General features: G+C 45.7%; 1 protein-coding gene across 1 annotated transcript in view; it reads left to right on the top strand.

The window, feature by feature from the left end:
* Nucleotides 1-9,050, top strand: part of LOC119595026 (U3 small nucleolar ribonucleoprotein protein IMP4-like) — a 10,853-nt gene extending 1,803 nt beyond the window's left edge. The window contains exons 2-7 of the mRNA XM_037944155.1: nt 2,131-2,251; nt 2,404-2,627; nt 2,747-2,868; nt 3,218-3,383; nt 8,211-8,382; nt 8,850-9,050. Of these exons, the coding sequence (XP_037800083.1) occupies nt 2,131-2,251; nt 2,404-2,627; nt 2,747-2,868; nt 3,218-3,383; nt 8,211-8,382; nt 8,850-8,971 (927 nt within the window). The 3' untranslated portion in view covers nt 8,972-9,050. The remainder of the gene's footprint in view (nt 1-2,130; nt 2,252-2,403; nt 2,628-2,746; nt 2,869-3,217; nt 3,384-8,210; nt 8,383-8,849) is intronic.
* The last annotated feature ends 15,010 nt before the right edge of the window (nt 9,051-24,060 follow it).

Below are 24,060 nucleotides of genomic sequence, written 5' to 3'. Positions count from 1 at the left end.
ATGAAATGGTTGTGTAACATATATTATTATATTCATGTAGACTCATTCCTATGAAACATCAGTTTATAAGAGCACTATTTTCATGTCTGTCAGTTGGTTGTATCCCTAATGAAGCCTGAATTACCCACACATAGATACTGGAAAAGGAAAGGGGAAAATAATAGCAGGCAATAATATCATACATGCTTCAGAGAGAAGTACAAAAGAAAGAGTATGAATAAACATTTATCAATAGTATTGTTTTTTCTTCTCTCTTTATTTATTTGTTTATTTATTTATTCCAAGAGGGAACTATCAAGTCAGAATGGAAATCAGTACATAAATGGTATGCAAAGGGAAAGACAAATATAGGCAACAGGTATTTTATCATGTTTTTTTTTTTCTTTTTTCTTTTCTTTTCTTTTCTTTTCTTTCTTTTTCTTTTCTTTTCTTTTCTTTTCTTTTCTTTTCTTTCTTTTCTTTTCTTTTCTTTTCTTTTCTTTTCTTTTCTTTTCTTTTCTTTTCTTTTCTTTTCTTTTCTTTTCTTTTCTTTTCTTTTCTTTTGTGATAAATTTCATGGAAGCATTTATCCTTTTAGTGAGTGTAACCTGCAAGCAGTGTAATCAAGGGAGGGCATTAACATTCAGTTGGGAAATTAAGACGGGGAATGTCTGATTCTTAATGTAATTTCTCAGGTATTCAATTTCAAAAATTAAAATATAAGTGGCAAAGTTTGCTCAGACTTTTTTACACTATTTATTTAACAACAGGGCTTACATTGTTATACTTGAATGCACTAGTGTTACCAGATAACTTCCCTGCTGGATAACCTTAGGGTGGCTGCAGATTTATTTTACTAGCTATACCATTTGGGAGAGTGGAACTGAAATTATTCCACTGATTATATATTCCCCACAATTCAGGTCAGGGCTCCAATCACATGAGGTATAACAGGGTAACTGCATGGTCAAATATGAATAACAATTAATTGTGTACTTTGATATAGAGAGCAATGTCAGATTAGTCTCCTGCAAGAGCTGGCAGTCCTCTAATTCTCATTTTTTATTCTTTAACCCTGCATTTTCCCTCTTATGCTTTCTTGCTCTCAGGATTCCAGATTGTGAGGTATAGGGGAGTTTTTCATTTTGATAACTATACATATTAATACTAGAAGACAAAGAGGAATCCATCAGTACCAGTATTAGCATGATTCACGACTTCTCCCTGTTCAGAACATCCATGTTCAATAAACCATTAGGACATATTTTCTAGCAAGATAGAGCCAGTAGAATTCCCAGGCAGTTTCAGATAATAAACTAGCCCAAGCTCTTGCCAGGATGTAAATGGTGAATGTCTATTGGCTTTTGTTGGAGGCCAAAACAGTAACATTGGTGCTGATATTTAGCTAACATATAGTACTAGCTTGAGTCCTTTAACCCTTTGCCGACGGGTGGCATGTACGCACATGCAATGGCATGGCGGGACTATTTGCCGGGGGCATGTGCGTACATGCCATGGTGTATGTATGGACATGCCATGAGGTTTTTTTTGTTACAATCACAGCAAAATATTATTTTTCTGCCAGTGAAAGTGTGATTAAGTCGTTTTTAACACTTTCTCATTTTTACTATGCAAAAAATAAATAAATAAATAAATACAATAAACCGATGATTTCAACTCCATGATGCCACACACTGCTTATTTTATTCAGACTATAGACTGAATAATGATCAACTATGGAGTCTATATAACAACAAAAATATCCTTCAGTCTCGATTTATCAGGAAATATGGCTAGTAGAGACTTTAGAAAATAATGAAAACTGAAAATACAACAAATGCTCGTAGTATTAAGAAGAAACAGCATGGGATGCTGGTATTTGGCATGAGTGGTCGCGCATGCTAGGGCGACGATATAAGCCCCCAGCAGTGAGGCCTGGCCCACTATGAATACTACCCGTTGGGAAAGGGTTAATGTGGGAGGCCAATGTGCAGTCCAAAAGAAATCATGAAATCCTATGTTCAATTTTAGAACAAACTAACTGCTGTAAGTCTAGCAGTCAGAATTTGAAGTTAGCTTAAAAAATAGTGGTTTGATGGTGTTTCCTACTTATATGAAATTGGCCAGAATCTTTGAAACATTCTCTTTCAGAGCACATTTGGCTTACGGCAGCAGGCGAGGCTTCGTCGAGAATATTTGTATCGCAAAAGCATTGAAGAGCGAAATGCTGCCATGCAACAAAGGAAAGATAAGATTAAAGGGGCACTGCAAGGTATATTCATTTTATTTTGTAATAAATTCTAAAAGAAGTAATTAATTACATAGTCTTTTTAAAAATAAATAAATGAAGAAAAAGTACAAAAAGACTGGAGAATAGATCTTGATATATAGAGAGGAGAAAATAAATAATGCAATCTTCAACAGATGGGAAGGAGATTCCAACTGCCCTGCAGAAAAAGGCCATAGGGCTAATGCATGCAGGCGACTGGGATGACCCTGGGCCACAGTTAGCTGTTGAGCTTGGTGGGGAAGCTGCAGGGGGTACGACTAATATAGATGATGAATACAGATGGGCAGGTGTAGAAGACCCTAAAATTATCATCACTACATCTCGAGACCCTTCATCAAAACTCAAACAATTTGCAAAGGTGGGAAGATTTGTCTTTTGTATTTCCAATAGTTATGCTTCTCCTCTGGATTGCATGTGAAAATGCATAAAAACAGACTAAATTTTAATATGAATTCTAACCTTTCTATAATCTTGCAGGAAATCAAGCTCTTGTTCCCCAACTCCCAGCGCATGAACAGGGGCACATATGAGAGCAAGCAGCTGATAGAGGCCTGTAGAAGCAACAATGTCACTGATTTCATTGTTTTGCATGAGACGAGGTTTGTGATCTTGTAATTTTGTTTGTGTCATATGTTCTTTACATCTTTGATTCCCTTGCTTTATATAATTTAGTTGTAAAGGTGAGTCCAACCTGTGGCCTGGCTCAGTCCTAGGTGCAGCCTGGCTCCCACTTACTGTTCCAGCCATAACTTGTATTTTACATGATTTAACTAGTCTTTGGTCTCATTTATATAGTATTTCTAGATTTCAGATGAAGTGGAGCAAATGGCCTTTTTTGTTTTACATATAACTTTCAGTATACTTAGAAGAGTGTGTAGGACAGTTGAATCTGTTCTTGCAAAAAAAAAGAAAAAGAATTGGTTGTATATTTCTTGTCTTTTATTCTAGGGGTAATCCAGATGCCATGGTAATAAGTCACCTTCCCAATGGTCCAACAGCATACTTCAACCTGGCAGATGTTGTGATGCGTCATGATATCCCGGACATTGGAACAATGTCTGAGCAGTATCCCCATCTTATTTTCCAAAACTTCAAATCGAAATTGGGCCAAAGAGTAAGTTAAAGTGTGTAAATTGTTGATGCAGCTTGAACAGAAATTTAGATATTCTGAATATGAAAAATATTATCATAGTTGTTTTCTCTCTCTCTCTCACTCTCATTCTCCTCTCTCTCTCCTCTCTCTCTCTCTCTCTCTCTCTCTCTCTCTCCTCTCTCTCTCTCTCATATTGCTCTCTCTCTCTCTCTCTCTTCTCTCTCTCTCACTCCTTCTCTCTCCTCTCTCTCTCTCTCTCTCCTCTCTTCTCTCTCTCTCTCTCTTTTCCCCTTCTCTCTCTCCTCTCTCTTTTCTCTCTCTCCCCCTTCTCTCTTCTCTCTCTCTTTTCTCCTCCTTCATTCCCTCCCCCTCCCCCTCTCCTCTCTCTTCTCTCCCTCTCTCCTCTCTCTCTCTCTCTCCTCTCGTTCTCCCCCTCCCCTTTCCCTCTCTCTTCTCTCTCTCTCCCCTCTCCCCCTTTTTTTCTCTCTCTCTTTTCTCTTCTCTCTCTCTCTCTCTCCTCTCTCTCTCCTCTCTCTCTCTTCTCTCTCTCGTCTTCTTTTTCTCTTCTCTTTCTCTCTCTCTTCCCCCCCTCCCCCCCCCCCCCCCCCCCCCCCCCCCTTTTTCCCCCCCCCCTCTCTCTCCTCTTCTCTCTCTCTCCCCCCTCTCTCTCTCCTTCTCTCTCTCTCTCTCCCTCTCCTCTCTCTTCTCTTTTCTCTCTTCTCTCTCTCTTTTTTCCTCCTCCCCTCCCCCCCCCCCTTTTCTCTCTCTCTCTCCCCCCCTTTCCCCCTCTCCCTCTCCCCTTCCTCTCTTCCCCCTCTCCCTTCTTTTTCCTCTCCTCTCCCCTTTCCTCTCTCTCTTCCCTCTCTCTTCCCCCTCTCTTCTCTCTCTCTCCCTCTCTCTTCCCCCCCCCCCTCTTTCTCCTCTTCTCTCTTTCTCTTTTCCCCCTCTCTCTTCTCTCTCTCTCTCTCTTTCCCCCTCCCCTCTCTCTCTCTCTTTTCCCCTCTCTCCCCCTCCCCCTCCCCCCTTCTTCCCTCTCTCTTTAGCTCCTCCCTCTCCCCTCCTCTCCCCTCTCTCCTCTCTCTCTCCTTTTCTCTCTCTCCCCTCTCTCCCCTCTCTCGCTCTCTTCTCTCCTCTTCTCTCCCCTCTCTCCTCTCTCTCTTTCTCTCTTTCTCTTTTCCCCTTCTCTCTCTCTCTCCTCTTCTCTCTCTCTTCTCTCTCTCCCTCCCCTTTCTCCCCCCTCTCTCTCTCTCCTCTCTCCTCTCTCTCTTCCCTCTTCTCTCTCTCTCATTTGGGTTTTCCCCCTTCTCTCGTCTCTCTTCTCTCTCTTGGGTTTCTTCTCCTCGGTCCTCTCTCTCCTCGGTCTCTTCCCGGCCTCTCTCTCCTCTTGCTCCTCTCTCTCTCTTTCTTTCTCTCTCTCTCTCTTTTTCTCTCTCTCCCTCCCTCTCTCTCTCTCTCCTCTCCCCCTCTCCCCCTTTTCTCTCTCTTCTCTCTCTCCTCTCTCTCTCTCCCCCCTATCCTTCCCCTCTTTCCTTCCTCTCCCCTCTCTCTCCCCTCCCTCTCTCTCTCTCTCTCCCCCCTCTCCCCTCTCTTTCTCTCTCTTCCCTTCTCCCCTCTCTCTCTTCTCTCCCCTCTCTCCCTCCTCTCTCTTCTCTCTTTTCTCTCTCTCTCTCTCTCTCTCTCCCTCTCTCTCTCTCCGTTCTCTCTCTCTCTCTTTCTCCTTCTCCTAAAATTCATTTTCCTCTCTCTCCCCCTTTCTCTTCAATTTTTTGTCTCTCTCTCTCCCCCAAAATTTCTCTCTTTTCCTTCCTCTCTCTCCCCCCCTTTTCTCTCTCCCCCTTTTGCTCTCTCCTCTCTCTTCTCTCCTCTCTTTTCTTTTCCTCTCTCTCTCATTTTCTCTCTCCTCTCTCTCTCTCTCTCTCTCTCTTTTTTCCCTCTCTTCTCTCTCTCTCCTCTCTCCTTTTCTCTCTCCCCCTCTCTTCCCCCCTCTCTCTCTCTCTCTCTCTCTTCTTCCCCCCTCTCTCTCTCTCTCTCTCTCTCTCCTCTCCTCTCTCTCTCTCTCCCTCCCCTTCTCTTCTCTCTCTTCTCTCTCCCTCTCTCCTCTCCTTTCTCTCTCTCTCTCTCATAGGTCTCTCTCTCTCTCCTCTATGCTCTCTTCTCTCTCTCTTTGGTCCTCTCTCTCCCCTCATATTCCTCTCTCTCTTTTTTGTCCCTCTCTCCTCTTTTCCTTCTCCCCTCTCCTTCTTCACCCCCCCCCCCACCCCCCCTCTCCCCTTTCTCTCTCTCCTTCTCTTCTCTCATATTTTTCTCTCTCTCTCTCTATTCTCTCTCTCTCCTCTTTCTCTCCTCTCTCCTCTCTCTTTCTTCTCTCTTTCTTCTCTCTCCTTTCTCTCTCTCAATCCCCTCTCTCTCTCTTTTTCTCTCTCTCTCTCTTTTTTCTTCTCTCTCTCTCGTCCCCCTCTCTTCTCTCTCCTCCCCTTCCCCCTCTCCTTTCTCCTCTCCCCTCTCTCTCTTCCCTCTCTCCCCTCTTTCTCTCTCCCCCCCCAAGCCCCCTTTTCCCCCCCTCCCCTCCTTTCCCCTCCCTCTCTTTTCTCCCCCTCTCTCTCTCTCCTTGTTCTCTCTCTCCCTCCCTTTCCCCCTTTTCCTCTCTCCTCTCAAAAGCTCTCTCTCTCCTTTTTCCCTCTCTTCTCTCTCTCTCCCTCTCTCCCCTCTCTCTCTCTCTCTCTCTCTCTTTCTCCTCTCTCTCTCTATATGCTCTCCTCTCTCTCTCTCTCTCTCTCTTTCTCTCTCTCTCCCCCTCTCCTCCCCCCCTCTCTCTCCTCTCTCTCTTTTTTCTCCTCTCTTTTCATCTCTTATTTTCCTCCTCTCTCTCTCCCCCTCCTCTCTTTTCCTCTCTCTCTCTTCTTCTCTCAATGCTGCTCTCTCTCTCTCTTTTATGCTCTCTCTCTCCCCTTCTCTCTCTCTCAATCTCCTCTCTTCTTTCTCTCTTTTCTCTCTCATTATCCTCTCTCTCTCTCTCTCTCTCTTTCTCTCTCTCTCTCTCTCTCTCTTTTCTCCCCTTTCTCTCCCTCTTTTCTTTCTCTTCTCTCTTCCCCTCTTCCCTCTCTCTCTCTCTAGCTTCTCCCTCTCTTCTCTCCCCCTCTCTCTCTCTCTTCTCCTCCTCTCTCTCTCTCTCATATGCTCTCTCTCTCTCTCTCTTTCTCTCTCTCTCTCCTCATAGGCCCTCTACTCTCTCTCTCGTCTCTCTCTCTCTCCCCTCTTCCTCCTCTCTCTCTCATTCCTCTCTCTCCTCCCCCTCATTTGCCTCTCTCTTAAATTCTCTTCCTTTCTCTCTCTCTCCTCTTCCTCTCTCTCTCCCCTTCTTATGTTTTTTTTTTTTTTTTTTTTTTTTTTTTTTTTTTTTTGTTAGGGGGGGGGGTTTTTTTTTTTTTTTTTGGGGGCCCCCCCCCCCCCCCCCCCTCTCCCTCTCTCTTTCTCTCTCTCTCCCCGCTCTCTCTCCCCTTAAATGCTCTCTCTCCTTTTTTCTCTCCTCTCTCTCTCTCCTCCCCCTTTCCTCTCCTATGCCTCTCCTTCTCTCTCTCGTCTCTTCTCTCTCCTCTCTTGCTCTCTTCTTCTCTCCTCTCTTCCTCTCTCTCCCTCTCTCTCTCTCCTCTTCTCTCATATGCTCTCTCTCTCTCTCTCTCAATTCTCTCTCTCTCTCTCTCTCTCAATTCCTCTCTTCCTCCCTCTTCTCTTTTCCCCTTCTCTCTCTCTCCCTTTCCTTTTTTCCCCCTCTCCCCTCTCTCACCCTCTCTCTAAGTTTTCCCTCTCTCCCCCCTTTCTCTCCCTCTCTCTCTCCCCCTCTCCCCCTCTCTCTCTCTCTCTCTCTTTTTTTCTCCTCTCTCCTCTCTCTCTTCTCCCCTCTCTCCTCTCTCCCTCCTCTTCTCTCTCTTTTTCTCTCTCTCTCTCTTCTTCTCTCTTTCTCTCTCTCTCTCCTCCCCTCTCTCTCCCTCTCTCCCTCTCCTCTCTCTCTCTCCTCTCTCTCTTCTCTCTCTCCTATTCTCTCTCTCTCTCTCTCTCTCTTTTCATACTCTCTCTCCCCTCTCTTTTTCTCATACTCCCCCCTCCTCTCCTCTTCTCTCTCTCTCTCCGCTCTCTCTCTCTTCCTCATCCTCTTCTCTTTTCCTTCTCTCTCTCTCTCTCTTCTCTTTCTCTATCCCTCTCTCTCTTTTCTCTACCTCTCTTCTTCCTTTTTCTCATACTCTCTCTCTTTTCCCTTTTCCTCATCTCTCTTCTCTCTCTCTCTTTCCCTCACTCCCCTCCCCTCTCCCTTCTCCACTCCTCTCCTCTCTCCTTTCCCAAACTCTCTCTCCCCCTCTCTCTCTTTCTCTCTCTCTCTCTCTCTCTCTCTTTTCTCATACTCTCTCTCTCTCTCTCTCTCTCTTTCTCATACTCTCTCTCTCTCTCTCTCTCTTTCTCTACTCTCTCTCTCTCTCTCTCTTTTTCTCATACTCCTCTCTCTCTTCTTCTTTCTCAACTCTCTCCTCTCTTTTTTCAAAATTTCTCTCTCCCCTCTCTCTCTCCTCTCTTCCTATTTCTGCCTTTTTCTTTTCCTCTTCCTCTCTCTCCTCTCTCATCCCCTCCTCCCCTCTCTCTCTCTCTCTCTCTCTCTCTCTCATGCTTCCTCTCTCCCTCCCTCCCTCCCACCCTCCCCCCTCACCTTCCCTCCCTTCCTTCCTTCCTTCCTTTCCTCTCCCTCTTATCCTTCTCTGTCTCTCTTCCTCCTCTTCTGCTCCTTCTGTCTCCCTATTCCTTTTCAATTTGTTGAAATGATGATAATTAACATAACTCTTCGTATTGCTCTTTTCTCAGACTCAGAATATTCTCAAGTACCTGTTTCCAGTGCCGAAGGACGACAGCCAGCGTGTTGTCTCCTTTGTTAATTGGGATGACTGGATCTTGTTTAGACAACATACCTTCCGGAAAGTTGATGGAGGCAAAGACTATGAATTGCAGGAAATTGGACCACGATTCAGCATGAAATGTAAGTTCAAGTATTAGACTGTCTAATTCATGTCTTCTTTTCCATCATTGTTAACAACAGCAGAAGAAAATTAAATTAAGGTATATCTCATGCCACAGCCGCATTGCAAAACATGCAGGAAACTTTGTACTATGGTAACTAAATGAATATGGCCACCCTGTACTCGCAAGGAAATGTGACACCACTATGATTCCCCCCCCCCCCCCCCATCTCTCTCTCTCTCTCTCTCTCTCTCTTTCTCTCTCTCGCTCGCTCGCTCACAGCAGCTGATGTGGCGGCAGATCACAGATCTTCAAATCACTTAGCAGTTCATCATGTGGCCATGGTCTTAAAGAGTTGCTATAGTAATATGCTAGTGGTAAAATGCAAAGTAGTAGTCTATATTGTATTCTTTTCTTGTCTTGTCTTGTCTTTTCTTTTCTTTTCTTTTCTTCAAAGAGTTTAATATTTGTTTTTGTTCATTTCAGTGTACCGTATCATACTGGGGACTGTTGATCAGGAAGGAGGTGCTGACACAGAATTCATTCTACGCCCCTACCTGAACACAGCTCACAAACGCAAACTTCTGTCTGATGATGATCCTTGGTAACATCTGTGTTAATAAAGATTAATAGTATCCCATGATATGATTCTATTATGGAAAATGAATTTGAATTGAAAAAACATAATGATGCTTCTGATTTCCTCCCTTATTTCTTTTAATGATTTTGATAAATCTATTTGCAAGTTACTGGTGCAGTTGAAGGACTATGGACTCTAGATTAAGCAGTATTATACAGTTTTTTTGACATTATGTAGTATTACAAGTGACAGATAAAACATCTTGGATAAAAGGAAGCATGCTCAACCCATTCATGATGGGTAAAATTTTGGCTAAAGTGTGGCCAGTGTACATTACCATAGAATAAGGTATTAGTCTAAATAACATCATAACATAAGATATTCATTATCATTCCTACATTTGTTAATGTTAACACTGTCTTTTAGTATGTATTGCTTCTTGCCTAGGCTGTGTTCTGGCTCACCAGCTGGCTCTCAAGGTGTTGTCCCTGGAAATGAGCTCATGTCATGTTTAGATATCACCCAGTATCAGTTAATTTTATTCCATGATATGATAGTACATCACCTGGAGTGAATGGGATAAAATTAATCTTCCACGTATATCAAAGGCATACAGGATTTAAATCTAAAATTCAAACCATCTCTATCAGTGTCCGGTTGTAAATGAGTAAGGAGTGCTTGGAATGTCCGTTCTTTGTGACAGGACGATCTGTTATGACTACTGTCGAGGAAGCTAAAGCAGCTGAGAGTTGTGGTAGCTGCTCTCTCTTGGAGGTGAGAAGACCTGGCAGCATGACGATTAGTGTGAGTGGTTACACTTATTACTAGCCGGGCCACAGACTTCAACTCTCAGTAGTAGAGGCCACTCCAGTCGATGAGTGTAAAATGGTATTGAGACTGAAGCTTACATTTCGCTTCATGTCTCTTATTGCTGTGTATGCTCACACTGATTTACATAAACTTGATGCAAAAGAGATGTTTTACACCAAACTTGCATCTGTAGCAGATACCTGTTCTCAGCGAGATATTCATATTGTTCTGGGTGACTTCAATGGGGTATCTGGCTGCAACTGAGTTGGCTCAGGAGCTGATGCTGGCAATGAGAAGAGCCTCCTTTGCTAGGTCCCAGAAACTGGGGATTTCTGGCTCCTAGTACAGCGCCCACATCGTTGGACTTGGTGCAGTGATACCGGTAATGTGGCCAAGGAGATTGACCACATACTCATTAGCACTCGCTGGAGGATCCTCTAGAACTGCAGGGTGTATCGGAGCACCGAGTTCTGTGGAACTAATCATAGATTAATTGTGGCTACTCTCGGATCCACTTCAGGAACCCCCGTCGCTCCAATGAACACCTTAGGGTGTTTCATGTGGTTAGACTAAAGGAGGGGGAGTGTGTCCAGGGGTTTGCTGAAGCTGCCTCTGGTCGTTTTGCAGCACTCAGGGGCCTGACAGACCCTCTTCTTCTGTAAGACACCTTCAAATGTGAAATGCTTGATGCAGCCCAAGAATTGATTGGTGAATGCCCAAGAGCAAGACAGAATTTCATATCACTGGAGACACTGAAAGCCACAGATGTTTGTCACACAGCTCGACTGTCAGGGGATCGCAACTTGCATCATTCTCTGGTGCGCTGGACTAGGTCACTGCTGAGAAAGGACAAGGAACAGTTTATCAGGAATTTTGCCAAGGAGGTTGAAAGCCATTTCCTAGTAAATGATCTGTCCTGCCTACCAAGCCCTGAGAAAGCTGAACTCCTCACAGACAACTGCAATCTGCTTAGCAAGTGGCCAGATAATCTCATATCCTGTTGAGGTGCGGGTGTGTTGGGCTGAGTATATTGAGCAGTTGTACCAGGTTGATCCACCAACAATTAACTTGGATTCAGGTAATGTTGAGATTCCATTGCCAGACTCACCTATCAGCTAGGATCCACCCTCCAAGCTGAAGAGTGGTAAAGCAGTGGGTATCTGTGGCATCCCAGCTAAGCTGTTAAAAGCTGGTGGAGAGCCTATGGCAAGAGACTTGCATGCTGTCTTGTCTGCCATCTGGCACACTGGTACCATTCCCCTTGACCTGCTGAGGGATGTGGTCATACCTCTCTGGAATGAGAAAGGGGATTGGTGGGACTGCAGCAATCACTGAGGCATTACACTACTCATTATACCAGACAAAATTTTCACTCACATCCTTCTGAGACATATCAGAGACCACCTGCTGAGGCACCAGAGGCCAGAGCAATCTGGATTCACTCCTGTTAAGTCCACAATAGACAGTATCCTGGCGCTTTGAGTCATTGTAGAGCGCCGTCGTGAGTTTGGTTGTGGGCTGCTTGCAGCTTACATTGACCTCAAGGAGTTTGATTCGGAGCATCACGAATCACTCTGGGAGATCATGAGACTAAGAGGAATTCCAACAAGGATTATTGGATTAATAGCAAGTCTCTATACTGGTACTGAAAGTGCTGTAAAGTGTGGTGGGGGCCTGTTGAACTTCTTCCCTGTTGGTTCAGCCTTGTATATATATATATATATAATATATATATATATATATATATATATATATATATATATATATATATATATATATATATATATATATATATGCATATATTTATTTGCATATATATATAATATATATTATATACATATATATATATATATATATATATATATATATATATATATATATATATATATATATATATAGATATATATATATAGATATAGATATGCATATATATATATATATATTTATATTTATATATATATATATATATATATATACAGGTAATAATATAGGTAATATAGGTAATAAATCAAATGCTACTAAATTTCCATGATGACCGTCAATGTAACTCACCCCATAGGGAAAGGAAATATACCTACATTACACAATGGACCAGGAAGGTAGGAGGAGGAGGCTTGTTTTTGTATCAAAATTGAATAATAAAAGGATTTTATTATTTAGTGTTATGTTTGAGTATTGTGATTTTTTAATGACTATATGTGTAATTGTATCGCTCTTTCTCTCTCTCTATCTCTCTCTCTCAATATCTCTTTCTCTCTCAATCTCTCTCTCTCTCTTTCTCTCTTCAATTTCTCAATCTCCTCTCTCTCTCTCTCTCTCTCTCTCTCTCTCTCTCAAGCTCTCTCTTTCTCTCTCAAGCTCTCTTTCTTTCTCTCACAATCTCTTTCTCTCTTTCTCAATCTCTTTCTCTCAATCTCTCTCTTTCTCTCTCAATCTCTCTCTTCTCTCTCAATCTCTCTCTTTCTCTCTCAATCTCTCTCCCTCTCTCTCTCCCTCTCTCTCTCTCTCTCTCTCAATCTCTCCCACTCGCTCTCTTTCAATCTCTCCCCCCTCTCTCTCTCAGAGACTGGTCAAACGCATTCGTTGTCACGCCCTCCCACTAGCATCGTCGCCCTACTGACCGTCACTTTAACCCGTAGAATCACTTTGCCTCGAGTCACTCCCGCTCGGACGCTCTGCACATACTGGCCACTGGGTATCTTCAACCTCCATCCACGCTATGCTACCATCCACCTTCCCCCCCAATCCCTTGCCCGTTGTTGTCGTGGGGGGGCTTAGGAGGCGGAGACTGGGACCCAATGATGGGGAACTCCCCCAACCTGGGGAACTCAGCCCTCGAATTAACTAATTTTGCATGGTCTTTTTTTCCTTCCCTCTTTGTTTCTGTCCATTCACAAATCCTTCTGCTATCGACCTCTACGGTGTGAGAGCCGTGCGAAAAGGATGAAAGGCTGACTTTGTGCAGTCTGAACGGGCCTGAGGGAAGCATGGCCCAGTATTCCCCTGATTAGTTATCTAGCCCCTTACCCTCAAGGGGACCCTGAGGGTGGACCGTTTTTATCACCCAACATAATCCCAGGCTTTCCATGGCCAGTAATGAAAAACTTATCCACTATTAGGGCAAGGAAGGCTTGCCCCTTTATCAAAATAGCCCCAATGATGTACACCCACCCGATTCCTGACCCAGGCTCTCCTTTGACCATTGGATTCCGAACATGGCCAACAACTACCCCCTCATCAATGCATATAGTACAGTAGCCACAACAACCCTTAAGGTACATTAAACTTTCCCAGCACGAGAACTTCAACACTCTACCCACAACCTTCAACATCAACACCCCATACGCCCTTATTAATACCTTACAGCCTTATTCCCAACTCCCCATAACACTACCTCCCTCAACCACTACTCCATCGTCACGCCCCGCCCTTCGACTTACCCCTTCACTAAACAATCTTGAATACCCTCTTCCGTGCAGCCAAATGGACGATTTTTTCTGGATCCTCACACAGACCCCTACTCTGACCAACCACCCTCTCTCCAAACAGTGTTCCAAAAACAAGTAGGTAAAGATCTCTTTCCGTCTTGTCACAGTAACATCCGAAAACAAGCTATAGAATGAAACAAAAACTAAAACTGACCTATATGTAACCCCATCCTTGCAGAACCCCATCCAACCCCAATACTTGCACCAAGAAAACAGTTTCAATCCCCCAGCCAAATTGACCAATTCTATGACCAAGATGGTCAGACTGTGGAGAAGAATATTTGCCCTGTCACAGATATGATGCAAATCAGTACAATGCTACTCCATTCCCCAGGAGGTCATCGAAAGAAAACCCACTAACATAGCCAAAATTTACCTCGTAGACAGGACTTCCCTTTAACGTCTAATAGGAGAATCCCTCCCGTTCGTCCATACCAACCTCCTCCACGTCGTGCCCAAACTGTGGCATCTAGGACACCCAGCCAAACATTGCCGTTCCACAGCCAGATGCCCATATGTGCCCAACCTGCCATACCCGATCTAACTGCTCTGCACACTCCGCACATGTGACACTGTGGCGGGCCCCCAGAATGTATTTATAGGGTCTGTCCCACCTACAAGTTGAGGTCTGAGGTAGCAACTCTCAGATTCAAACTTGGATCACACTAGTGAAGCAAGACAGGGAAGCACGTCGATGTGGTTTCTATATACTCCCTACTCCAGAATTCTTACCAATCTCCTAAACCCACCCCCCCTACATTCTAACCCCCACTCTTCTACCTCCACCTTCCCAGTTCAAACTCTTTTGCCATCCTAAACCCAGACACCAATCTATACTACCAGATACTCAATCACCACTACAACCCCAACCACTTCCCCTCTCCCTCCTCGCACTACCCGTAATAGACAGAACAAACGTTCACCCCTCTTCCCCTACCACACATACACCTCCACCTTCCTTGGCCCCTCGCTTGAGACACCAATCCTCTCTTCCCCCCCTCACAAGAAATCCTTTATCCCCAAAAATCCCAACCAAATCTCAGAAAGAAACATTGAAATATTCAAGAATTACCTATGAAACTGACACTCAACTCCAAATCTTACAACTACTGCTCTTTCACACCCCAAGTAACTGCTGATATTCATCCTCTCCTAACGATATCCCCCCTACACCCTATCCTCCTAACCCCTACCAACACAGCCCTCCCCCCGACCCAACCCCGCCCACATTAACCCTCCCACATCCCCTCTATCCTCCCACTCCCTCCTGGATAACACACGTGAATCCCTTATGTCACAAGTATCCCTTCCTCAGAACCTCCATCTCCTAATACCCTCCTAGTAGAACACACTCCCACACCTCTCCCATCCCAGACTCTCAGTCCTTTTCCACCCTCTAGCTGCTTCCCCCTCAAAATCTCCAAAAACGTACACAATCGATATCAATAAAGTACACTATCCTTCATTGGAAATCGCGTTCCACTCCCACAGACCTGACCTCGTCATATCCTTTCTCTTATAATCCATCTATTTGTATTGCCTACAAGAGACCTTTCTTACACATCTCCAAACCAATCCCTAAGATGAGAGATGTTTTGTCTCTCCCCACATTCCTTTTATGTCTCGTCCATACTCATCAATCAGAAAACACCTTATGTCACACCTCCCTTTCAAACCCAATGTCCTTGCACAGTTATCCGTATCTCCTTCATCGCTGGATTCACAGTGATTCAGTCTACTTCTCCCCTCCCACCCCATGACTTTGTTGCTTTTGAAAAATTAATTCCCAACTTCAACCACCGTTCCTCATAGTTGGTGACTTTTAATGCCGCCACAATCTATGGGGTGATTCCTATCACAAACTCCCGAGGCCGATCTCTAGAACGCTTCCTATCCACAGCTACCTTACGATCTAAATTTCAAGATCGCCCACACAATTAGATACACGCACGCAATCTTTTCAATGCATTGACCTCATCTCTATGCTACCCTTTACTATTCATTTAGATTGCCATTGGTCAGTCTTAGAACCACTTTCCTATAGGACCACTTTCCAGTTCTCCTTTATCTCCTTCATACGTACACTCACTAACTCCCACGCGGTGCTTTGCGAGAGCCGACTGGCATACTTCACTTCACTCTCTGCTATCCCCTCACCTCCATTTAAGAAATGGATACAGTATTTCACAAATACAGTCTGAAGAGCTGCACATACAGCTATCCCCGAACCTCAAGACAATATACCTCCAAATGTGTTCCATGGTGGAATTCTGATTGCACTAAAGCACTCGCTTAAAAACGTGCAGCCTGGAACAGTTACCGCTACAAGAGAGGTACTCCAAATCAAACTCTCAGCCCTTATCTCCTTTAAAAGGCATTTCTATCTCGTCGTACAATCCGGAATAGTAACCAAATAGCTGGCGAAATGTATATTTCATCAATTACATTCTCTACATCTATCTCAAATGTTGGCGCCGAATCCATAAACTATCAGGAAAACATCCCCCCTATCCGCCCCTGTCCTCCATATGCGAAATACCCTCACTTTCTGATCCTCTCCAAGTCGACGTAATGAACTGGGTGATTATTTCAGCCAGTCAGTAGTGGTTACTCACCTTCTCCACACCCTCTGTCTATTAAGACCACCAGAGAACGTACCCCCATTACCTTCCCCCATCCTCTGTGAGCCTAGAATGCCCCATTTTCTTCCTTCTGAAACTAATTACATGACCCTACAATCGTGCCGTAAACACTCATGAAGGCCCTGACGGTATTCACTACCGTAGCTCCGGCAACTCCCATCTTCCTCCTTATCCTCCGATTAAAATTTACAACCCACTATGGAATCAGAAATTCTCCCTTCTAATTGGCGAGCTCTTATCCTTCCATTCCTGACACCAATAAATCGGGTACCCGTCCTCAAGACTATCGCCCCAATAGCACTAACTACCTGCTTGTGCAAAACTATTAGAGCGAATGGTGAACTTCCGCTTAATGTGGTATTCTTGATCCTTCACAATTCTTCTCTCTCCTTCCCATCGGTTTTCGCCGTGCCAGAAGCACAGTGACCCCTTGTCATTTTGAGGACATATATTACATCTGCATTTGCAACGCATGGAATCCGTACTAGCATTTTTTTTTTTATCTAGGAAAAAGCATATGATACGATATGGCGGGACCATATTCTCCAAACAATTGTCCTCTCTAGCATACGTGGAAACATGTGTGTCTTCATGAAAGTCCTTCCGCTCCCAACGCACTTCAGGTCACAAAATAGCCTCTGCCACATCATCGTTCTTTCCCCAAATCGAAGGTGTCCCACAAGGCAGTGTGCTCAGACCACGTTATTCCTTCTACTGAATGATATGTCTCAGTTTTACCACCAGGAAGCCCGGTCAGCACTATGTGTTGATGATTTAAACCATCTATGACTCTGGCACATCCATACCAAATCTCTACCAATTTCTTCAATCTGCAAATCGCTATCAGTATCTTCCTGGCCCCAAAACATGGCTTCCGCCTTTTCTACCTCTAAATCCACTCTTCATCTTTCTCTCACGCTCACTTGTAGGTCCCCTACCCACAATCTTCAATATGGCACTCCACTCCAATGGCCGGTCCTCTGGCAAAATTCGCTATGTGTCATTTTGACTCCAAACTGTCTGGCGAGACCATATCTACATTAAAGAAAAAGCTCCCCGCACGTAAGACCACTCTGTGAATCTTAAAAACTCTAATGCCAATATCATGGGCTCAGATAGCAAAACTCTCCTACTTCATGTTACTTTGATCCTCTCCACTTTGATTAGGATGCAAATTCTACTCCTCTGCCTCAACTTTCTCTCCGCTGCCCATCTTAATAACAATCCATTACTGTGGTCTTAGCGTAGCACTAGAGCCGCCTTTTGGCTTCCTCCCCAGTTGAGAGGCATGTCACTGAATCAGGCATACCGTGCTCTATCTCGAGCGTCGTGGCCCTTCTCTCTCTCCGAGCGCTTATGTTCGATTCCACCAATGTTCCCTCACTAAACTAACTATACCACAAACCCCTACTTCTACCTTCGCTTCATCTCCACGATTACCTACTCCTTTCTCACTCGCATGGGATACCCTCCGCTCCCATTCCAGTCCCCCACCAGATCTGAAAAACAGTCTCTGTCCATTCCATCCCTCCATGGTTATACCTCACCCCCATATTTGCTCTTCTGTTTTCCACGACCACCAAACTCAAATATCCATCCTACTGCCTTTCTAACACCATTTCTTGACCATGTCTCCTACTCATTCCTCTAGTATTCACGTATATACTGATGGCTCAAATCACCTCGGTGCTGGTTATTTGCAGTATCTTACCAACTCGTACTTCCAATAACTCCCTTCTCCTGAATCCAGTGTCCTTACAAAACAGACATATATGCCACTCCTTTTGCTCTAAAACACTTATACTCACTCTCCTCTTCCTCTTTTACAATTTTTACTGACTCCCCGGTACTCATTAACTTCAAAAGTCCAATACACACCACCAACCCCCTTGTTGTAAATATCCAGAAACTGTTGTTCTAACTGTCCACACGCCATAAAACAATCAAATTTTGCTGGTGTGCCCAGCCATGTTGGAATCCCAGCAAAGAACAGGGCAGATACACTAGGCACGACCACGCCTCTTATGTCACCATCATACCAACCAACTTCTGCCACGTATACCCAGCCATGGAATTATTACACACTTTACAAGACCTCTTGTATAAATCGATGCAATCTTTTTCGGTCAAGCCTCGCACTAATAAATTACATTCTGGTAAAACATCAAATCTCCTCTGGTCAGCTCCATTTCATCGGAAACCAGACGTTGGAGACGCTCTAGGCCGATTACCCATTGCCCAACACCTGTCTAACCACTCCTACTGATGCACATCTGATCCACCCTTATGTTCACTTATGTAATGTTCCCCTTTCAGTTCCTATACACATCACTATTGCGTGCCCACGTTTTGAAAAACACAAACCCGTACCTCTGCTTCCCCCACCTATCCTCCTTCACCGACCTCCAAACCTATCAGGACATCCTACAGATCCCCACACTTCTGCTCTAACAACCTATTCTCTTTCCTAAACGCATACATATCCTCAGATAATCTAACTCCTTACACACCCGACCCTAACCTTTCTCTCCACAATTCCCCCTTTCTTTTTTTTTGTTTTTTTTTCCAGCTTAGACAAAGTAATCACTAACTCAACCACCCTTCCCTAACATTAATTAGTGCTAATGACCTTAGATGTCTAGCACATTTCTCTTGCTTTTAACCATTAACCATTAACCATCCACCTTCACCACCAATAAACACTGCAACCAGACCGTGCTTTTCCGTACAAAAACAACGCGGGCACCAACCAAACCCCAGACTTCTGGTGAACAGCAATGGAACGCCCACAACACAAACCCCTGACACACTCACTCTCTCTTTCTCTCTCTCTCATCTCCCCTCATCTAATACCAGACCCACATCAAGGAGGGGATTACCTCACACAATGGCAGGAAAAAGGAAGATCCCATTAGTGCTATCCTATCTCATTCTCTTCTCTCTCTCTCTCTCTCTCTCTTTCTCTCTCTCTCTGTGGAAAAGAAGTACCCCTCAATAGTGGTTGGACTGTTTGGGCAGTGATAGTGGCTAAACGGTTTATTTTTATTAAGGAAAGTACAACACAGTAAAGGGAAACACAGAAGTCGTGGGAGTAAGCGCGGGGCGGGGGTGTTTTTTCGCTGCCGGCCCAGCCAGTCTGGGGGGGCCCAGGGCTGGGGGTTGACCGGGGACGGTGACTGCTGGGACCAAACTGAAGGGCCACGAAGTCTCTAGGCCATCGTTTTGGGCTTTTGTTTTTTAAACAAACCCTCATTGGTCTTTGGTTAATGGCTTACACAAGTTTGCTTTTGTACTTCGAATTTCTCGGCCACCTACTCACGCCTAGCCTCAGGCCCCTTTGATTGGGTCAAAGGGGACCCAAATTTGCCTGATAGAATTGTTCCGAGTGCGTTGGGGCCCGGTCCATCTTCAGAGGCTTTCGTCCTCTTTCTTTTTGGTCCTTGGGGTTAAATTTTTGTCCCCGAAGTCTTGACAGGCCTCCTGATTCGGACTTCTAGACTTCCCCGAGTCTCGTCCAGGTCTAACTCGGGGGGCGTACTCTCCACACAACCCCGAGATCTTGACCAGGTCCTTCGGCTGCGGGCCGCCAGACTCCCCCGTAGTCTTTTGGATCTTCGGGGGTCTGGGCGAGCTCCCCCTGGTTTTTTGGATCTAGGCGTCCCGGCGGCCCCCTCTTCAAAAGCATTTTGGGGGGGCTGTCCCTGGTGGCGAGTTTGGTTTTTTGGGGATCTGCAGGCGCCCGACAGGGGGCCCCATCCATACCCGGTCTGCAGCCTTTAGCGATTTTTCCAGGAGTCCTTCCCAAGCATTTTAAGGTAACCGTACCCTTTTGGTGCCATGTGGAATCTCGGTCCAACTGCAATTATATCAGGGAACCAGATCATAAAGTAAGGGGGAAGAAAAGAAAAAGAAAGGGCAACAGAGAGGGGGGGGTGTTAAGGCTACAGCCGGTTTTTATATAAATTTTAATTTTTTATGTTTTTACTTTTTTTTGTCTTTTTTTTCGTTTTGGTTTTACTTACACAAAATAAAAAGAAAATAGGGGGGAAACGTCGTAGAATCGCAGGGACCTGGTTTGAATCCCAAAACCACTCGTAGACAAAAAAAGTAGGTAAGGGAACGAAAGGGCATCGAAAGGGATTTCCTTAAACCAATTGTCATCACACAGAGAAGAAATGTATTGGCAAATCGCGGCAAAGAGTTTACATCTCATCATCAAGGGGCACGCCGACGGGGGATGGCCGACCCACCCTTCGTTCCAGCCCGAGGTCCCTCGAGGCGAGTTCCGGCAGGCACACGGCCCACTTATTCCCGGACAGGTCTGTCGAGCTGCCCAACCCCATGTTTCCCCTAGGACGTCCCCAGGTCCCTCCCCCCAGGGTTGTCTGCAGAGAGACAACCTGATGGGCAGGGTCGTCCATAGGGGGCGAGTAGGTGGCATATAGCCTGATTTGGCGACCCCGGATTATGCAAGAAAGGGGCCCATGCAGTCTACGGTGTAACCGCCGGTTGGACGGGGCCCTGCCAATGACCCCATGACCCGGCAAAGGGATTGTTAAAAAAGGCATAAAGGGCGAGACTCCAAGGCATGGAAAAATTTCCGGGTTTTCGCTCCAAGAGCAAAAGGGAAGTATCAAGGCCTTTGAAGAACCAGCTTGGCCCTTTGATAGGTCCGCATCCCCAAACCTCTTGTTGATCGAGTTCATGGCCCCTTTCCAAAAAACCTTTCTCGACTTCCTGGTCTGAAAACCCAGAGATAGGATACGCTCCCAAAGTAGTAAAATTTTCTGTGACTTAAAACGCCCCTCCCCGCAAGCATGGTGACTGAAGGGGTTCCCCAACGGCCCCCAAACCCTTTAATTTTGGGTCTTGGCCAGGGGGACCTCTAAGCCTGGGGGTTTGCCTCTTGCTAAATGCATAAAGAGCCCCACAAGTGACTCCAAGACTCAGTGGGAGGGCAAACCCGGGGGAAAAGTCAAGGTCGAGACCTTAATTTCCCTAGTGTTGCCCGCACTGACTTTGGCTATAGCTCTCCCCCTTATCCAGCCCATAAAGTGTTGAAAGTTGGGTGAAAGGACCAGCTTGCCTCCCCCCCGAATTCTGAAAAAAGGGGAAGAAGTTCGAATCCCCCCACCAATTTCAGCACTTTAAAGTACCAGTTAGAGGCTGTACACCCAATAATCTGTGTGGGGAATTCCCCGAGCCTCGGAATTCCCTACGTTCCCGATGCACCGAGTAAAAACGTTTTGAGGTGATGTAGGCTGAAAGCAACCCAAAAAAAACCACGACGGGGGCCACAATTACTCGAAGCGTAGTATACGGTTATTGTGGATTTCCCAGAGAAAACCCAGACGCTCCAGTCTTGATCCCTCAGTAGGGGGTTTGGGGACCCGTTTCAGAAGAATGTGAGCGAGAACCTTCCCTGGTATGCTGAGCGTGTAATGCCACGGTGTTGCTACAGTCCCACGACCCCTTTTCCCCTTCCAAGGGGGATACCACCCCCTAGCAGGTCAGGGGGAGGGTACCAGACTGCAAATGGGAGTCAGGGGCTGTAACAGGCCCCCAGATAGGTTCCCCCCGCCCTTTTGCAATTTTAGCGGGAAACACATTGCCTACGCTTTCCCCTCTTTTAGCTTGGGTCCCCCCAGCCTAACCTCTGTTTGGGGGGGAGGTTCCCCGTGGGGTGGGGGGCACGGCACTGAGACACGCTTTCATCCAAGCTAACTGTTGGAGGGTCCACCGGTACAACTTTCAAAAAATCAGCCCCCAAAGTTTTACGAACCCCAACATGATCTGAATGATCCCTCCATCCCTGATGGACTGCAGTCATCTGTGAGGGGGGCTTGGGTTCAGTTTTCTCAGGGGTTGGTAGGGAGGGGAAGGTCATTTTCCAAGAATGGCATTCGCCTCTCAGAAGATTCCTGAGAACTGTTCCTTGTCCCCTTTTTCAGCATGTCCGAGCCTACGCACCATGGGAAAGAGCAAACTTGATTCCCATTTAGCAGTTGCGAAAACTTTTGTGGCCTTAATTTCCCGGGGGTGTATTCTGCCTTTTCCCCGGGCGTACGCCCAAAGGGGCTCCTGGGGCTCTTCGAGTGTTACGCGCTTAAGGATCCCCCAGAAACGGATCCGTCGGGTTTCTGGTTTCTGAGAATCGGGCCCGAGACTGCCGTGGCAACCCCCGGGACACTCCTCCCCCCTTTGCTGTCCAAGTGAAACCCTTTGGGTGGCCCCTGGGGAGGGGGGTTTTTAAAGGGGGCCCGAGGGGAGCCACAACGCCCATTTCGGGCCACAGAACTCGCCCCCGGTAAACCCTGCAGTTTGGAGGTCTCCTCGGTCTGACAAGAAGTGGGCGATCTCCCCTTTGGACATTACCCTTTTCGCTGTACCAAATCCAGCGTGCGAGTTGGAGCGCGGTACAGGGGCAGAGATCCCATTTTTCTGGGGCCTAGCAAAGTCCCCGGAAGGAGCATTCCCTGCTGGGGTCAGCTCCCCAGATGGGGCCGACAGACATCTCGTAGCCAGCCGGATACATCATATATCTTTACTCCTACAAATACAAAAAAAACAAACCCTATTAAAGAAAAGGTTTTAGTTCTTTTTTTTCTGGTGTGTGTGTGTGTGGGTGTGTGGGGGGAGAGGAGAGAGGGCCCGTGGGCAAATGAGAATGAAAGTGAAAGTGAGCATACGGGAATGTATCCCCAAACACGAAGATTAAAGAATACAACAAAACGCAATGAATTTGCAATGCTGTTAAAACAAAATTATTTCAATATCACCACTGAATTCAAAATTTAATGTTTGAACGGAATGTTACACTAATAAGGTGAAATAAAAAAAAATATTCGCAAGCTTTCCCCAAGCAAATCTTCCCGGGGGAAATTTTTTTAAAACCCAGGTAGTCATGTCTAGCTATGCCCCACATAAAGAACGGAAAAAACTGCGGGGTTTTTCACGATCGAAAAAATTTCCGATCTAAAGAATAAAAGTTTTACCTGTACCTATACGAACGTCGGATATCTCGGCACTTTATATGGGAAGATTCGAACGCTATGCTCTAAAAATAAAATTGAAAAAATCGTGTTACAAATCGCTCAACGCGATAGAACATGTCACCCAAAGAGCAATGTAAAAATAGTAGCCTGATCGATCAGGGTTGACCATGGGTAGCATCCTCGTTTGTTTGGCTAGATCATCAGGTCTTGGCTGTAGATACCAATGCGGGAATGACGGTCTTGCTGCAGTCTGGGGGTCTGTGGAGCTGCCACTTTGCTTCAGCAGGCCCGCCCCTCTGTGGCGGCTCTACTCCCGATTTGAGGTGTCTGGTCAGGGTTCCTCTCCACTTGTATAGTTGGCTCCAGGCTTTCCCAGGACTCTGTGTTGATGTCCACAGCCTTCACGTTGCATTTCACGACTTCACGGTACCGAATGGTGGTCGCCCCGTGGGTCTTTTTCCAGAGGCCCGCTCTCCATAAAGAAGGTCTTTGGGATGCAGCTGTCTGACATGTGGTGGACTTAACTTATCCAAAGGAGTCTGTCAGTCTGAGCAGTGGGGAAGATGCTTAGCAGACCTGCGCGAGACAGGACCTCAGTGTTGGGCACCTTGTCTTGCCACGAATTTTTCCAGGATGCTTCTCAGTGTTGGGTTGCTACTGCTGCATTGTCAGCAAATAGCATGTCTCTGATAAGGGCCCTTCATGTACTTTGGTCCTGGCTCTGAGGCAGGCGAGATTGAACAACCTGTCATCTGATCTTGTACATAGGTAATCCCTTCTTCTGATGGGGTTGAATGCAGGCTTCAGAAGCAGAGTGAAGAAGACCCCAAAGAGAGGGGGACCGAGGACGCAGCCTGTTGGATGTTGAAGGGCCCGGAATGCTGCTGTTGAACGGCACTGAATCAATCAAGCTCTGCAGCTTCAGTAGTCACCCAAAATCTTGGGCAGGATTCTGAAGAGGCCCTAGAGATCAATGAAGCGACATACAGGGGGCATCTGCTGTTCTCTGCTCTTCTCCTGGAGCTGGTGGAGGGAGAAGACCATGTCTATCATTGATCTTTCAGCTGGAAGTTTGCACTGTGACTCAGGGTAGACACATTTAGCAGGTTCCTGCAGACGGATCAAGAGACCCAAGCGACTTTACCCTCAAGCTGAGCTGCGAGATCCTCTGAAGTTGTTGCA

The sequence above is a fragment of the Penaeus monodon genome, chromosome 35 (genome assembly GCF_015228065.2).
Source record: "Penaeus monodon isolate SGIC_2016 chromosome 35, NSTDA_Pmon_1, whole genome shotgun sequence".
Taxonomy (NCBI): domain Eukaryota; kingdom Metazoa; phylum Arthropoda; class Malacostraca; order Decapoda; family Penaeidae; genus Penaeus; species Penaeus monodon.
The sequence above is the reverse complement of the archived record's forward strand: the minus strand, read 5'-3'. Positions and strand labels throughout refer to the sequence as shown.